This window comes from Carcharodon carcharias, chromosome 12 (genome assembly GCF_017639515.1).
Source record: "Carcharodon carcharias isolate sCarCar2 chromosome 12, sCarCar2.pri, whole genome shotgun sequence".
Lineage (NCBI taxonomy): Eukaryota > Metazoa > Chordata > Chondrichthyes > Lamniformes > Lamnidae > Carcharodon > Carcharodon carcharias.
In genome coordinates this window covers 134,482,827-134,499,985 of record NC_054478.1, presented here as the reverse complement: position 1 = coordinate 134,499,985, position 17,159 = coordinate 134,482,827, and the positions used below count along the sequence as shown (strand labels likewise).

The 17,159-nt window shown below is 42.1% G+C and overlaps 1 protein-coding gene across 6 annotated transcripts in view; it reads left to right on the top strand.

The window, feature by feature from the left end:
• Nucleotides 1-17,159, top strand: part of LOC121284923 (partitioning defective 3 homolog B-like) — an 885,862-nt gene that overhangs the window by 250,743 nt on the left and 617,960 nt on the right. For all 6 annotated transcript variants that reach the window (XM_041200843.1, XM_041200844.1, XM_041200842.1 and 3 more), the window contains exon 3: nt 6,985-7,156. In XM_041200843.1, coding sequence (XP_041056777.1) covers nt 6,985-7,156 — 172 coding nt within the window. The remainder of the gene's footprint in view (nt 1-6,984; nt 7,157-17,159) is intronic.

The following is a 17,159-nucleotide window of genomic DNA, read 5'->3' as shown; positions in this document are numbered from 1 at the left end:
TATTTTTAAACATGTTTTTTGGGATGTGGACCTCACTTGCAAGGCCAGCATTTATTGCCCATCCTAATTAACCTTAGAAAGGTCCTTGCTTGTTGTCTTCTTGAACTTCTTCAGTCCATAGCTCTAAGACTTAATGACGAAATATGTCCAAGTCGGGATGGTGTGTGGCATGGAGGGGAATTTGGAAGCAATGGAGTTCTCATGTACCTGTTCAGCTATTTCATTGACTGTAAAGCTGGGATGACCTGAAGTTTTGTTAGGTGCTATATAAATCCGAGTTCAGCTTTTCTTTTCAATCTATGCACTAAGGATTGTGTTAGCCTGGTTACCCCCTCAGCGGATATATTTTCCATTTGTTTAGAGATTAGTCAGTCGAACAGCAACCTGAATTGTTGCACCTATTCGAATAGTAAAACGTTCCAAAGCCTTTGCCATTTTACTTCATCTGCCTTATTATGTCTCTTACTATGAAAGTTTTCCAAATGTTTTGCAATCTCTTCTGCTAGATAATTGATGAAATACAGTAAAGGACAGTGAGTCTGGTCAGCATTGTTATTGAGGTGCATGAGTCGAGGAAAGAAAGAGAGCACAAGCTGAGAGTCAGCAGCCTCCAGACAGGCACACACCAGTCTGGAAGCTTCAGTCTAGTGACTGGATTTAGTAGAGTCACTGACAATGTGACTAGGGCTGTAGTAAAGAGCTTTGAAACCACCAGACAGCCTGACTGCAAGAGGGCTGTGGAATGTGTGCCTCCTTTGAGTTGGACTAATCAATCTCTGAGTGACTGGAAAATGTTATGCCCATTGGACACACTGCATAGCAGTTTGATGTACACAGGTAGTAGCGTCCCGATCAATTTGCATTTTTTGTTTTTATCATTGCAGAGGCTTCCTGTTAAATTAACCCTCACCAACATGTCACCTTCCCAATTCCACCCTGATCCCACCTGCCCCCAAACTCCCCTGCTTGCTGACCTAAGTTGGCTCCCGGCCTGGCACCTCTTCAATTAAAAATTCTCATTCCTATATTTGAATCCCTCCATGGCATCATCCCTTTCTATCCCTAAACACTTCCAGCCCTGCACCCTCTGAGATATCTGCACTCCTCTAATTTTGGCCGCATGCACACCTCGAATTTTTATTGCTTGACCATGCCTTCGGCTATCCAGTCCCTAAGCTTTGGAGTTCCATTCATAAGCTTCGCTGCCTCCCCACTTTTCTATCCCTGTCTCCTTAAAACCTACTTCTTTGACCAAGCTTTTGGTCACCTGTACCTCCATGTTGTGGCAAATCTTTTCTGACTACGATCATTTGAACCACCATGGGACGTTCTATTGTGTTAAAGGCACTATAAAAATGCAAGTCGTTATCTGCCAGAAACCTGTGCCGAGCTCCGAGGGATTTTTCCGGTTTGTAAATTTATTTCAAGTTTCTCCCGGTTTTATTTCCGTATGCATCTTTTAAAAATCTTCTACCCTTTATTTTATCTTGTTTCAGAAGATTTATGGAATCCGAACTATTCGTTGCCGCCTTTAAAATTGCGGGTCCTGCTGAATTTTTTTAGCATAAAATCGGAATCAAAGCAGACGAGCTTGATGCGCCGAGGAGTGTGATTGAGTGTGCTTTGTATTAATGGTGCTGCGTGTTTTCAAATTTGTAATTCACATAGATGCACATAAATCACAGTCAGAGCTGAATGTGTTCATTTTTGCATAATATTGCTTTAGTGAATGTTGGTAGCACTTTGGGGAGGGTGGTGGGGGGTGGGGGGGGTGGGTAGCGGATAGTGCCAACAATTTAAGAATATCTACAAGTCTGTAGCATGCATGTTTGTGTCTGCACTTGTGCGATATTTGTTTGGACCCAGGCTTTATATTGATGTTGGAGGGAAAGGGAGGATTGAGTGAAAGACTAGCTGTTTTCCCAGAGGAAGTAAAAATGGATGTTGACCTACCATGGGTCATTCTCATATTCTTTATAGCATCTGGCTACAGTTGGTGGATCGCTGAATAGTATGATTCGTCCTCCTTCCCCCCTCCCCTCCCCAACCCCCTCATCCCATTTCCCCCCTCCATTCCTCTTCAAACTGGGAGTAGAAAATGGTTCACTGGGGCGTGAACAGGGAAAAGTAATCTTTTAAAAAAGGGTAGAAGTGTTGAAAGATGCTGCCTATATGGAAGTAAAACTATTTGGTGGCGGGCATTCAGAACCAATCATAATTATTTAAAACCCTGACGTGCCTGTCAAGGTGGGAGCTACAGCGCTAGGGACTTAAATGCTTTCTTATTTTAGGCGCCATATCCACTGGCTGTCGTGTTTCCTACATGACAATAGTAACTACTGAATCAAAACCTTTCATAATTTTAAAAACTTCCACGAGGTCAACCCTCAGCCTTCTATTTTGAAAAGCACTTCATCCTTTCTTTCATTCTTTCATTCCATCCATTCATTGCCTTTGACATAGGATTCATTATTCTGTGATTTTTTTTCCCAAAAGAACTGTTATGTTTTCTGTTACATATTGTAAGCAAGAGTGAAATGAGGTTGGTGTGGGGGGGGGGGTGCAGAGGTGGTGGTGGGATTGAGAGAAAATACTTAGCGGACTGTGTATGTCGGTGGGTGGATTATGAGTTTCAGCTAATTTGACTGATGGTCATTTTGCTTGTTTGAGGAGGGCAGGGAAGAATAGTGATTTTTATTGAGCCAGTTTTCACGTGTTGTGGTAAGGATTAACCTTTGAAGAATTCTATATGCACCAGAGAAGAACAGGAGTAGAATCTTTCTGCGCATGTGCACAAAGCACAACTGGTTTATTTTAGATAGACATTGTAAAGTACTATTTGTCTTTTTAAAAAATCTACTCCCGACGGATGTCTAGAGTAGCAGCACTTAAAGTTAAATACTCCAAAAGAAAGCATATGTGACAGGCTGATGAAAGCCTAGTCTGTAACTTGCCCTGTCAAACATAATGGTTTTTCAGCGTGGTATCTCGAACTTTCCAAATGTACAGTGAGCTCAGTGTGGCTGCACATTATGCATCACATCAGTTGGATAAACCTGCTAACGTTACTATTAAGTGTCCTCTCCATTAGCAAACCTTTGATGTAAACTTTCAATTGCATTGTAGCTGGGTTTTAGAATTTGAGCCCAATTTGATTGATCCTTGAGGAATCGTTTAGAGGGAGCTCTGGGGGATTTGAGGGACAGCCAACTAGCTTTTCTGGAAAGCTGGGAATGTCCCCAAGAGAAACAAAATCGGTATGTGGAACAAGAAATATTATTACTCTGATTTGTGCTTGCCTCTTCCCATGGACCAATTTGCATTGTCTTCCCTCACTTTAATTGTGGTCCCAAGGCAGGAAACCTAGTATTTTATATCGTACTTGATGCATGCCTATACTTATTTATTTGATCTGTATTTCCTTGTATAACAAGATATTAGACCCCCTCCTTTCTAGGTACGATCATAAGTGGGAAAATTTAATTTGCTGTCTGTGAAGAATTCGCTCATCCCTGGTAGAGCCAGCTTTCTCTGAGTCGAGAGGATTGATTACTGTATGGTGTTGTTAAATGTTGGGCTGTACCTTTAAGAATAGCCCTGTGATGTAAGATCACATGACCTGTGTAAACCAATGTGTTAGCAGCGCGGGCTTTCTCCACAGTCAGTGTAGAGATAGTGATGGAGTTGAAAGCACGTGTGTAGTTGCTGCTGGCTGTATTGTAAATAAACCTAATGTTTCCACTTAGAAAGTTGTCTGCAGATCAACTCTATTACAAATAGGCGACAAGGCCACACTAAAACAGTTACCAGCCCCCAAATGAAGCTGTCTTGAACTGTCCAGAAGAGAATGATGATGGTAAGCTTCCACAGACTGACTTGCTGCCCCTTTTGTGGAAGCTCCTTTGCTTTGGCTTGTCCTTGTCAGGGCTCAGTTTGTGTGGCATGCAGCAATAGCAGCCTGATCCACATTGGAACAAAAAAGGAGGCCCCTCAGCTCCTCAAACCTGTTCTGCCGTTCACTTACATCATGGTTGATCTGTTTCTTAACTCATCTACCGGTATTGGTTTCATATCACTTAATACTCTTGCCTAGCAAAAATCTATCAATCTCTTTTTTTTGGATATTTTCAATTCCCCCCCACCCCACCAGCCTCGACAGCTTTTTTGGGGGAGAAAGAGTTCTGAATTTTCGCAACCCTTTGTAGGCAGAAGTGGCAAAAAAATACTTCATAACATCACCCCTGACCTAGCATTCATTTTAAGGTTATGCCTAATCCAGTCCCTTCTCCACGATTTCTGCACCCCTCCAGATCTTGCCTCTTACACATGCCTGGTTTTCATCGTTCCAGCATTGGTCACTGCGCCTTCAGCTGTCCAGGCCTCAAATTCTGGAATTCCCTCCATAAATCTCTTTGCCATTCTGCATTTCTACCTCTCCTCCTTTAGGACAGACATCTTTGACCAAGCTTTCGACCACCTGTCTTATGTTCTCCTTACGTGGTTCGGTGTTGCAATCTGTTTGTATAACACCCCTGCAAAAGTGACATTTCACTATGTTAAAGGCAGTATTTAAATGCAAGTTTTTGTAGCTGTAACTCGGACACAATAGCTGCAATTAATTCCAGTACGATGTTTGCAGGGCTTCTGTTGAGAAGGTGATGGGATTGGGGACCTGCTCCCAGGTTAATGCCAGTATTGCTTGTCAGAACACTGGAAGGCATGTGACAGAGATCTCAAAATGGCTCATGCTCCACTCTGCTCACAGTGACATAGTAAGTCTGTTAAACCCATGTTCCACCTACTCTGGTTTGCCACTGGCCCTGTCCCTGCCGGGCATACGTTTCCTACATTGTCTTGTTTGTTTATTTTGTGTCCCATACTTTTGCATGAACTTGCCAACAAGCCCTCGAGCTTATTTGGAGTCTTGGAAATTGATTAGGTGTGAGTCAACTATATTCACAGTGACGATAATATCAAGTTTTGAAACTCTTTTGAAAAGGGATTGCTCAATTTTACGGGGTTGTGTTTTGAGAATCACCAGCAAAATTGTACTTTGTAAAAAGCATGGTTGTGGCTTTTAAAGAGTTACACTCTGAAACGGTTGTGGAATCAAGCTTAAAAAGAGGTAAGACACTCGTACGTTGTAAGAGCAAGAGATTTCGGGGAAAAATTGACTTGAGATCTCCCCTTGCATGGCTTCTTGGCAGATTTCTATTTTAACTCCAAAATTGAAAATTGTCCTGTGATGTGGTGAAATTAAAAACCCCAGTATACACGAAAGGCAGAATGTTGCTGTAAGTTCAGGGTTTTGAAAGCAATATTACTTCAGTTCATTCAGAAATCACACCTTGCTAAGTTGCTGTGGGAACCATGTGTTACAATTCAGGTTTCTGGAAGCATGTTTTTCTATCTTCACAATTTGAAGGCTTTCTTTTGAGTGGAATTTGGTCCTCCTGATCAGGAAGTATTAACTTTGTAGTGTTTTCTATGCAGACAGAGTTCGACCCAGGGACAAATGATTCCTGCAGTTGTAGCACAAGGTACACTGGTTTTTATTTGTACTTTAGACACGACGTTTCAATCCAATCGATTGAATTCAATCAATTTATGCAGAGATGGCTGTTCAAGTGGAAAATTCTATTGTTTTTAAGTTCTGTACCCAAATGTTATAGCTCAGGGCTTTTAAAATGTGGTTGTTTCATCAGCTCAATCTTGTTCTCTTTCTTTTATCCATCCCATCCCTCCATCCACCATCACTCCATCCATCCCCATTTCTCTTGTTGTATACTGAGCTGAAAAAAGTAAAACATGTGCTCAACTGTAAGTAGCCATGTTGAAGACACTTATTTACACCTCCCCAGTGGAGAGGGCTGTATAACAGAATGCCCAGTTCTTAGAATACATTACACTCGTCTCCTCCTGCTCTGCCCTCCCTCTCTCTCCCCCATTTCACCTTCCGTTCTTCACCCTCCTTCTCTCACCACCTCCTCTCTTTCCCCTCACTCTTTTCCCTTCTCCACCGTCCCCATTTCTCCCCTTCCCCTATCTCTCCCGCTCTCTATTTGTCCCCCTCCTCCCTCCCTCTTCCCCCTCCCTGTCTCTTCCCCCTCCTTCCCTCCCTTTCTCTTCCCCCTCCTTCCCTCCCTCCCTCTTCCCCCTCCCTCTTCCCCCTCCCTCCCTCCCTCTTCCCCCCTCCTTCCCCCTCTCTTCCTCCTCCCTCCCTCCCCCTCTCTTTCCCCTCCCTCCCTCCCTCTCCCTTCCTCCCTCCCTCTCTCTCTTCCCCTCCCTCCCTCTCTTCCCCTCCCTCCCTCTCTTCCCCTCCCTCCCTCTCTCCCTCCCTCCTTCCCTCTCTCCCTCCCTCCCTCTCTCTCTCTTCCACCTCCCTCCCTCTCTCTCTCTTCCACCTCCCTCCCTCTCTCTCTCTTCCACCTGCCTCCCCCTCTTTCCCCCTCCGTTTCATCTCCTGCTCCCTCTTTTCCCCCAGTCCTCCCTTCCTCACCCTTCCTCTCCCTCACTTCACCCTCCCTTTCATTCTCCCCTCTCTCTCTGTTGCCCATTCTTTCGCTTTCACTCACTTACACTCTCCCTTGCTCTCTTACTCTCAGAGCTGTGTATTCTTTTGTTGTCTGTCTTTAACAACCAATTAAATTAACTCTGGCCTCAATACAGAAACTTAAGGAGGCACATGATTAAAAAAGAGGTAACTGTAATCCATACTTCAGCTTAGTGACTGGTCATCCTTCCATTTTTTTCACACATTATCTTAATCAGAACAGTTCCAGTTCTGGAAGAAATCAGCAGTCATCTCAAAATTTGCACGGGTTGGCTCAGTTTTGCCCAAGATGGCCATCAAATGAGTCAGTGGCGTGCAGCATTTTGAGCATAATATTATGTTAAAGGTGCTACATAAGTGTAAGTTGTTGCATTAAACAGCCTGCTGTGCGCACTAAGATTCTTCAACTTCTTTGTTGCCTGTCCCTGCAGCTTGTCGCTGTGTACGAGGAGCAAGAGATGCACCGTGCGGATGAAGTCGCCAATGGCAGCCTGGCAGACAGGCAGAGCCCAGATACCTTCGAGAGTGAGCTGGCAGCTCAGTTAGCGGCTTTTCAGCCCATTACAGGAGAAATCGAAGTCACCCCCTCGGCACTGAAAGGTGGTGAGTAGATGTTGCCTCCGATTACATTAGTAAAGTGGATTGAATTCATGTTAACTGGTACTAGTGAGCCATTCTCACTCCGGCTGGATTTCAAATCTGTTCACACAATACATGTTAAGCTTAGTCATATAATATACATGTATGTGTGTGTATCTAATATATGTACATGCATCCGGGTGCAATTCCTTCCTCCAAGTAGATTTTCTCCCTTTGTGAGCTTATGTCAATGATCATCGACCAGCAAAACACTCCAGGATCACAATGATTTTGCTACCTTGTTGGAACCAGTTGAAGTCAACTCCTGCAGCTTCCACTTGCCCCTCTTAAGACCAGTGAGTTCAGCTCACTGAACCCTGGATCCTGCGGGTCTGGTTTGCATAACAATTAACAGGTATTTTAATCTATTAAGCCACTGGTGAGGTTTATTCCATTCATTTAAAGCAGGAAAGAATAAACCTGCTGATGTTTTCTGTCTCTGTTGCTTTACATGTTGAGAACAATTTTATTTTAACAGTGAATTGCAGTGCATCCTTAGGGCGCTGGCTTTGTTGTCTGCATGGTAATCCTCTGGCTCTGTGAATAAATGCACTGCCCGATGAGCCTTACTTGCTCGGCAGTAAAGTGCCAAGTTTGCTCCCTGTAGTGAACCAAATTTAGCTGAATTTTAGCCAGGGCAATGTTGGCACGTCGTAATTTATTTTAGTCATCCTACACTTGGGAGGGTGGAATGGGAGGAGATTGTTTCCTGTTCCTAATGGTTAACCAGTAATCTTTACTGAGCATAAGTACTCAGGTGAGTCCAGTTTAGATTCTGCTTCAATGACCTGCACAGTTTTTTTTGTTTCTTTATTCAATTGTAGGATATAGGCGTTGCTTGCAAACTCAGCGGTTGGTGCCCCTGAGAAGATGGTGGTGAGCCGCCTCATTGAACCACAGTAGTCCCTGAGGATTGTAGCTTTTCATAGCAATTTTGATACAAGTGAGTGGCTTTCTAGGCCATTTCAAAGGCCAGTTAAGAGTCAACCACGTTGCTGCAGTGTGGAGTCACGTATAGGCCAGACTGAGTAAAGACAGCAGGTTTCCTTCCCTAAAGTGAACCAGTTTGATTTTTTTTGCAACAACAACAGTTCCTTGGTCATCATTACTGAGGCTGGCTTTTTAATCAAAGTTTATTTAGCTAACTGAATTTGAATTCCCCCAATGGATGTGGTGGAAATTGAACTGGCAATTCCAGATCATTATAGTCAGGTCTATGGATAATGAGTCCGGTAAAGTTACCACTAAGCAACCGTGCCCTTGAATATTCTGTTGATATTCAGGCCCAAACTTGAGCAATGACTACTTGTTCAGTACAGCAGAGATGATGCCTGTTGGATCATGTAGTGAGGATCGCCACCTTCAGCAGTGGAGGAATGGAAATCGGAATTTAAAAAAAAGAAAGTTGTTGATGTAGCTGTGATTTATTCATTGGATGTTTTGGCAGACGTAGATTCCCAACATACTGACAGTTATACTCCTTTTATAAAATGAAGACGTGTAGGATTACGTCCTTGGTAATTTGCAATCATACTGTCAATGTTTGATATAGGAGAGGGACGAAAAGGAGCATCTGGGTCACATTAATGGGTTTGTAATCTCTGCTGAGCACTTGGTTTATCTATGTAAGGAAAACACAGGTCGACTGATGAATAAGAAGGAAACAGCAAGTTAAAGCTCACATTGTTTTCTGCGGGAGTGAGAAGTGACCTCTGACTGTCCATGAGGGCCACTGGAAATTTCCAGCATTGATTAGTGAAAAATTAAATGTCTACTTTTTTTTCATGTGTGATTTTCGCCCCTTTAGACAGTGTTTGTTTTAATAGCTGTAAGCCATACAATGCTTTGAAAACATATCCAATTCCAGCCCTAGCTTTGCTTTGACCACAATGGGCTTGATCTTAAATTTGCATCTTCAAAGCCAAAATGCCTACTGTTTATATTTAGGAGGGATTGGTTGGTGAGTGCAAGGTGAAAATTCTGTGGGTAATGTCGAAAATTTGTTAATTTCGATTCTGAGCCTGCCATGATTTTAGGGATGGGCAATAAATGTTGGCCTTGCCAACAGTGTTCATATCCTGAGAATGGACAGAAAAGAAATGAGTGGGACAGCCCTGAGTCACATGCTTGTTTTTACAGCCATCAGATTGCATTGGAAAGAAGTTTAAAAAAAATTACACGGATTGACATTGCCAATAAATGAATCGCCTGAGGCTGTGCTGAGTCAAGGACCAGGAAAGTTCCAAGTTATCTCAGACGCGTGCTTGCATCATTTAAGTTAGGGCAGCAGTGGAGGTAGGGTTGCCAACCCTCCGGCATTGTCTTCAGGTCTCCAGGAACTAGAGATTAATCACCAAGACACTGCTGAAACTTGCAACTCAGGAGAAAAATAATAGGGGCATTCATTTCTTTTTCAGTTTCTTTGAACGCTTTTATTTATTGGTTGTAAAATAATGACAAAGTGCTAGGGGAAGGCTGTTTTACCTATAACCAAGAGTCACCCATTGAGGCAAGTCTCCTTGCTTTCCAGTTTGCACAGGGAGACAAGATGCCACAGGGATTTATTTATCAGGTTTCCACTGACAGGCATGTGGGCAGTGGAGTGGTTGGAGGTGGGAGGTCATGTGATTTCATGTCCAATCAAGGTTGGCAACCTTAAGCGGTGCCCAAGTCAGTTGATTTCAGATACTTGCCATGCAGAGTAGACGATAGTTCTGCTTTTTCTTTGGCGCATGAGGGTGGAATCAGGGTTGACTTTGATGTTCTGTATTGGCTGTTAATCTTGCTGATAGTCTGTAGATTCATGCACCAAAAAATGGCCACTTAATGAGCTACCAATTTGATGGAGTGAGAATTAAAGTGGGAGGAGACTTATATGGGGTATAAACACCGCCGTAGACCTGCTGAATCGAATGGCCTTTACTGTAATTACCATGTTAAAACAAAAATAAATATGTATGGTTGACTTTCTATAGTTCAAAAATAAATTATTAAAAGAAGCAAATAATTTTTATATTCTGGTTAGGAATAAATATAACTATTCCTTGGAGGAAAAAAAATTAAACTTAATCTTAAATGGAATGGAATATTGTTGGCAATGTTTTCTTTTGATGTTTGACTCCAGTGAACAGGACGACCTTAGACGTGTTCAGTTTAAGAAAATAAATCAATAAGCTCACCATGTAAATGTGTCACAGATGACTGGCTGCCCAAATGAACCCTCGTGTGAACCAAAGTTCGTGCTATTTTCAACATTCAATATACAGAAGCTAAAACTAGCTGAGGCTGTTATTACTTCTCTTATGATTGAAAATCTGTTGGTGGACAGGCAGATTTCCAGTTACCAGCAGCAAATCACATTTATATAGTACCTATAATGCACTAAAATGTCTCAAGGTTCTTGACAGTAGGATTATAAATCAAGATTTGACACTGAGTTATGTAAGGGGACAGCAGGACAGATGACCAAGAGCTTGGTGATAATGGCAAGTTTTAAGGAACTTCTTAAAGGAGGAGAGCAAGGTGGAGAGGTTTAGAGAGCGAATTCCAGAACTTAGGACCCAGGCAGCTAAAGGCATAACTGGCAATGGTGGTGCTTTTGGAAATGGAAATTGTGGGTGCACACGAGGCCAGATTTGGAGGAGCATTGAGATCTCAGAGTTCTGGGGCTGGAGGAGGTTACAGAGATAGGAAGTGGTGAGGCCACAGAGGAATTTGGAAATGAGGATGAGAATTTTGAAATTGAGTAAAATATTAAACCTGCTCAGCAGTGCACATCAGTGAATTGTTAAAGCTGTGATGTGATGTGCTGTAGACCGATAGAACATTAGTCTGTTCTAATGTCACTCCATACAGGGAGTTTTTGATTTTCTGTTGGCAGGGATGTTAAGCAGAGAATGATACATCTCCAAAAGGAATGATGATCACCTCGAGCGACTATCCATTGCGTAGCAATATAGTTGGCATCACATTTCTGAATAACAAAGTCAAGTCTCCAATTATCGCCGCACTGGAAGATTCATCTCCAGAACACAGCTTAACATCCCAAGAGTAAAATCATAGGGGCTTTTTTAAAAATTATTTTAAACACTTTTGTTCATGAGTTATGAAAAAATTGAAAAGGGGAAATGGTCGCTCTGACTGACAGTCGAGAGTAATCCAATCGACCTTCCAATTGGTATGAAGAGTTGGGACACTGTGCTGATGGATTTGTTAGCTGTCCAATATCAGGAGTGTTGGGGTGTGTTCACAGCTCAGAAAGTGAAACCTCCTGGGATACATGTAAGCAAAACTGGAAACCTTAGTTATGCATAGAAAGCAAAGGAAATGCCTCTCTTTCTCCACCCCCACACCCCAACACACACACACAACAGAAATATTGAGCACCTGACAGCAGTTTTATACATTCAGCAGATATTTAGACCTACACTAGATGCCTTCCTCTGTCTATAGATGCTGCCAGTCAATGCAGAGAAGAGTATTGAGCAACTTTAAGCTTGCGATTCCCATGTGGGAATTGGAAAAGGAGGAGAGAGAAAACCTTGAGTGAACCAATGGAAGGCTGAGATAGAGGCATTCAAGGTTAAGATCAAGTGGGGAGTGATTGAAGAGAACAAACATGGGAGGCCTTAAATGTGCTGAGTGTGTTGGTATATAGAACACTCAGCTGTTGAGTAGCAGTTATGATGGATGTGGGCTTTATGGGTTTGTGATCAAAGACAAAAGATGCACATGACATGGGTTAGCTCAATACTTCACTTGAACAATTGAAAAAAAAGTCAAAAAATAATTTTTGAAAACCATAATTGAACTGTTTATATTTCATGCTTCATTGAAACATTGCGTGTGGTTACATGTGCCTCTTAGAGACATTGTTTGGCTCTTCTTGAAGCATGCTATAGTTCAAATCCTCAGCTGAAATGTTGCTTAATAATAGTCAAGAAAATAATTAAATTATTATTTGTGAGCTACTGAAATAAGTGTCCCATTACTGCTCTGTCAACTTTCTAAGTATACATTTTCAGTTGAAAATTTGAAACATTGATTGTTGCAAAAAGAACCCAGCATTTTAAGTTTATAAATGCTGTACATGAAAATAAGTGGGTCTTTATACTTAAAAACATTTTATCAAAACACTCTCTGCAATCCTTTTTTTGAATAACATGGAATTTCTTAATGTTTTCCTGAGTGTCAACATATTGTACATTAGAATTTTTGTATTGCGTATTCCTTCTCTCAATAAAAACATTTTCCTAATTTCCATATATTCTTCTGGTGCATTGATGTGTATTCTGTGGGTGTAAATATCCATGTTGATGCTGTATAATTTGTGAAATGCATCAGTTAGATAGGCTTTCTTTTCAATCTACCAGATTTCCAATTTTGCTTTTCCCTTCAGATGCTCCGAAGTGCATTCCCTTTTCTGTTTGTCAGGCACTTAATTTTTGAGGGCTACCAAAAGAGATATCGTGCCTTGTGTGAAAGGGAGTGGTGGGGGAGGGAGGAGGAAGGAGGAAGTATGTGGTTTGAATGACCGTGCCTGCACATATATAATGCTTTTAACATAGCACTCCACAAGATAAAAATTACCCATCACCCAGCAGTGGTGGGAAGAGGATGAATGGTGGTGGCTGGAGGCGTGATCAAAGAGGTAGGAACATAGGAACAAAAGTGGGCCAGCCAGCCCATTGAGTCTGTTCCAATCCTGAATGGCCTAGTTCAATTCTGTTATGCTCTTTGGACTCCCCTACCAGAGGAAATAGTTCCTATTAACGCTGCCAAATGCTTTAATAATCTTAAACGCCTCAATTAAATCACCCCTTAATCTTTGATATTGTAGTAATTATAGTTTTGAGAAATGTAGGAATGTAGTTTTAAGAATAACCCTGTGTTGTAAGATCACATGATCTGGGTAAACCAATGTGTTATCAGTGCGGGGAACCTCTGCTGCGTTGTGAATAAAGTTAAATGTGTCCACTAAGAAAGGTTGTCTGGAAGATCAACTCTATCGCAAACTGGCAACAAGGATAAGTCAGATTCGGTGCGGTACCTCGCCCAGCGATTGTGAGCATCTAAGTTCGTTAAAAAGAAAAGAAGATATACTCATCCGAAATGCCACAGTTTGGAAGAATCGATCCCTTTGAGCCAGCCACAGACGACTGGTCTCAATATATAGAATGTCTTGCGTTCTTCTTCCAAGCCAACAAAAATCACAGGAGAGGGAAAGAGGAGAACGATCCTCCTGAGTATTTGTGGGAGCAAAACCTATAGTTTAATTTGAAGTTTGACGGCCCCCAGTGCCCCAGATTCAAAGACTTTCAGTGAATTAGTAGATCTCGTTAAGGGACATTTTCGATCCAAGCCCTCAGTCACAATGCAGACGTACAGGTTCAATTCATGGAATAGACCATTGCTACCTACGTGGCTAAATTAAAACAACTAACGGAATATTGTGATTTCGGTGAAGCCCTGAATGACATGCTCAAGGGTCGTCTGGTATTTGGCGTGCAGGAGGATGCTCTTCAGTGATGTTTGCTGGCTGAAGTGGATCTTGATTTTAAGAAAGCATTAGAAATAGCGCTGGCGATGGAAAGCGCCATAAGGGATTCACAGGCAATTCGAGGGACAAAAAATGGCGACGTTCTCCTAGTTGGGCGGTAACAGTCAGTCAAAAGTGACGCAAACAGCCGGGACTCTGCTGCGAAGTGGGAAACAGCCCCCGCTAACCGAGAACAGAGAGGAAACAGCTTAGCAACAAAATCAAAAACTAATTTTCATCACGTGGAAACAATCATACTTCTAGCGATTGGCGATTTTAAAAAATAGTGTGTTATTTTTGTCACAGAAGTGGACACATAAGCGAGATTTAAACAGGCTTCCAAACAACAAAGGAAGTCCAATGAAGTCTACAGTGTAGAAGAGCCAGAAACAACCAATTCTGACATAACAATGGGGAACCATGAAATGGCGAATAAATACTTTGCTTCAGTCTTCATGGTGGAAGATATTAATAGCATTCAAAAAATACTAAATAATCAAGGGGAAAAGTGGGGGGTAGGAAATAAGTACAATATGCTATCACGAGAGAAAAAGTACTAGGGAAACTAGTGTGGCTAAAGGCCGATAAGCCCCCTGGACCTGATGGGTTCCATCCTAGGATATTAAAGGAAGTAGCTACAGTGATAATGGATGTACTGGTAGTAATCCTCCAAGAATCCTTAGATTCTGGAAAAGTCCCAGAGGATTGGAGAATAGCCAATGTAACACCCTTATTCAAAAAGGGAGGGAGACAAAAAACATGTTAAGCTAACTGGCCTATAGTTACATCTGTCATTGGGAACATGTTGGAGTCTATTATAAAGGACATAATAGCAGAGCATTTAGAAACAGATAATCTAATCAAGCAGAGTCAGCATGGCTTCATGAAGGGGAAATCATGCCGAACAAATTTATTAGAATTCTTTGAGGAGTTAACAAGCAGGATAGATAAAGGGAAACCAGTAGACATAATATATTTGGATTTCCAAAAGGCGTTTGATAAGGTACCGCACATAAGGCTACATAAGATAAGAGCCCCATGGTGTTGGGAGTAGTATATTAGCATGGATAGAGAATTGGCTAACTAATAGAAGACAGTGTTGGGATAAGGGGGCATTTTCGAGATGGCAACCTGTAACCGGTGGAGAGCCACAAGGATCAGAGCTGGGGTCTCAATTATTTACAATATATATTAATAACCTATTGCCAAGTTTGTGGATGACACAAAAATAGGTGGGGAGGCAAGTGATGAGGATGACACATAGACCCTGCAGAGGGATATAGGCAGGTTAAGTGAGTGGGCAAAAACTTGGCAGATGGAATATAATGTGGGAAAATGTGAGGTTATGCACTTTGGCCAGAAGAATAGAGGAGTTGGATATTATTTAAATGGAGAAAGACTGCACAAGGCTGCAGCACAGAGAGATTTGGGAGTCCTTGTGCATGAATCCCAAAAAGTTAACATACAAGTTCAACGGGTAATAGGGAAGGTAAATAGAATGTTGGCCTTTATTTCAAAGGGAATAGAATATAAAAATAGGGAAATCTTGCTAAAACTATACAAGGCACTAGTTAGGCCACATATAGAACACTGTGAACAATTTTAGTCACCTTATCCAAGGAAAGATATATTGACATTGGAGGCAGTCCAGAGAAGATTCACTCGGTTGGTCCTGGATGTGGAGGGGTTTTCTTTTGAGGAGAGGTTGAGTAGGTCAGGCCTGTAATTGGAATTTAGAAGAATGAGAGGCGACCTTATTGAAACATATAAGATTCTTAGGGGGATTGATAGGGTAGATGGTTCCCTGAGAGGTTGTTTCCCCTTGTGGGAGAGTTTAGGACCAGAGTGTATAATCTCAGAGTAAGGGGGCACCCATTTAAAATGGAGACGAGGAGGAATCCCTTCTCTGAGGGTAGGAATTCTTTACCGCAGAGTGCTATAGAGGCTAGGTCGTTAAGTATATTCAAAGCTGAGATCGACAGATTTTTAATCAATAAGGGAATCAGAGTTATGGGGAAAAGACAGGAAAATGGAGTTTAGGATTATCAGACCAGTCATGAACTCATTGAATGGCGGAGCAGACTTGTTGGGCCGAATGGCCTATGTCTGCTACTACATCTTGCAGTCTCATAGTCTGACATTTATTCATTATTAAACATGTAAGTTGGGAAGAAAGAGCCAATTATTGTCACGATGCAAGTGAATGGTAAACCCTTAAAAATGGAACTAGACACGGGTGCTTCTACCACTGTAATAGGAGAACACACTTTCGGATATTTAAATAAAGATGATCAATAATTAACTTCTGAACAAACATCTGCCAAGTTGAAAACATACACAGGCAAAGAAATCCAGGTAAAAAGTATCACCAGAGTAACTGTTCATTATAGACACCAACCAGCACAGCTTCCAGTGATCGTGATAGAAGGTGAAGGAGCAAGCCTTCTAGGGCATGATTGGTTGAAATAAATTAAATTAAACTGGCCCAAAATCATCCAGTTGCAAACAGGGGGACTACCAGAGCTGCCAAAAAATATGACACTGTCTTTAAGGATGAATTCGGAAAAATCTGAGGCCTACGGGCCAGGATTTACGTGGACCCAGAAGCAAAGCCTTTCTTTTTGAAAGCAAGACAGGTACCATACACCCTGAGAGAGAAGGTTGATGCTGAGCTGAACCAGCTGAGACAGGCTGGGTGTCTTCAAAGCGGTTCAGTTCTCAGAATGGGCAGCACCCATAGTCCCGGTCCTTAAACCAGATCAGACTGTCCAGATCTGCGGGGACTATAACGGTCAACAAAGTAGCCAAACTGAACAGTTACCCTGTTCCCAAGATTGAAGACCTGGATGCCAAACTAACAGAAGGCACAGCGTATACAAAGCTTGACATGAGTCACGCATATCAGCAACTGGAGCTGGATGATGCCTCTTGGGAATTTGTGACCATAAATACCCACAAAGGGTTATATCAATATACACGCCTGCCCTTCGGTGTTTCCTCAGCCTGTGCCATTTTTCAGAGGGCAATGGAGAGCCTGCTACAGGGACTACCTCAAGTTGTGGTCTACCTGGACGATGTACTAATAACTGGATTCAGAGAAAAGTAGCACTCGGCTAACCTAGGGGAGGTCCTGAAATTATTTTTAGAAGCAGGAGTGCGCCTGAAGATGGAAAAATGCAGTTTTCAGAAGTCATTTATTTGGGCCACTGGGTAAATGCCCAAGGGTTACCCCCTGTTGAAGAGAAGGTTAAAACAATCAGAGAGGCACCTGCTCCTAAGAATACCTCTAAACTTAAATCATTTTACTAAATTATTGTGGGCAATTTCTACCAAATTTATCAACCATTCTAGCCCTTCCACATTCACTGCTAATTAAAGAACAGAATTGGTTTTAGGAGTCACCCCAAGAAGAAGCCTTCATGAAAGTAG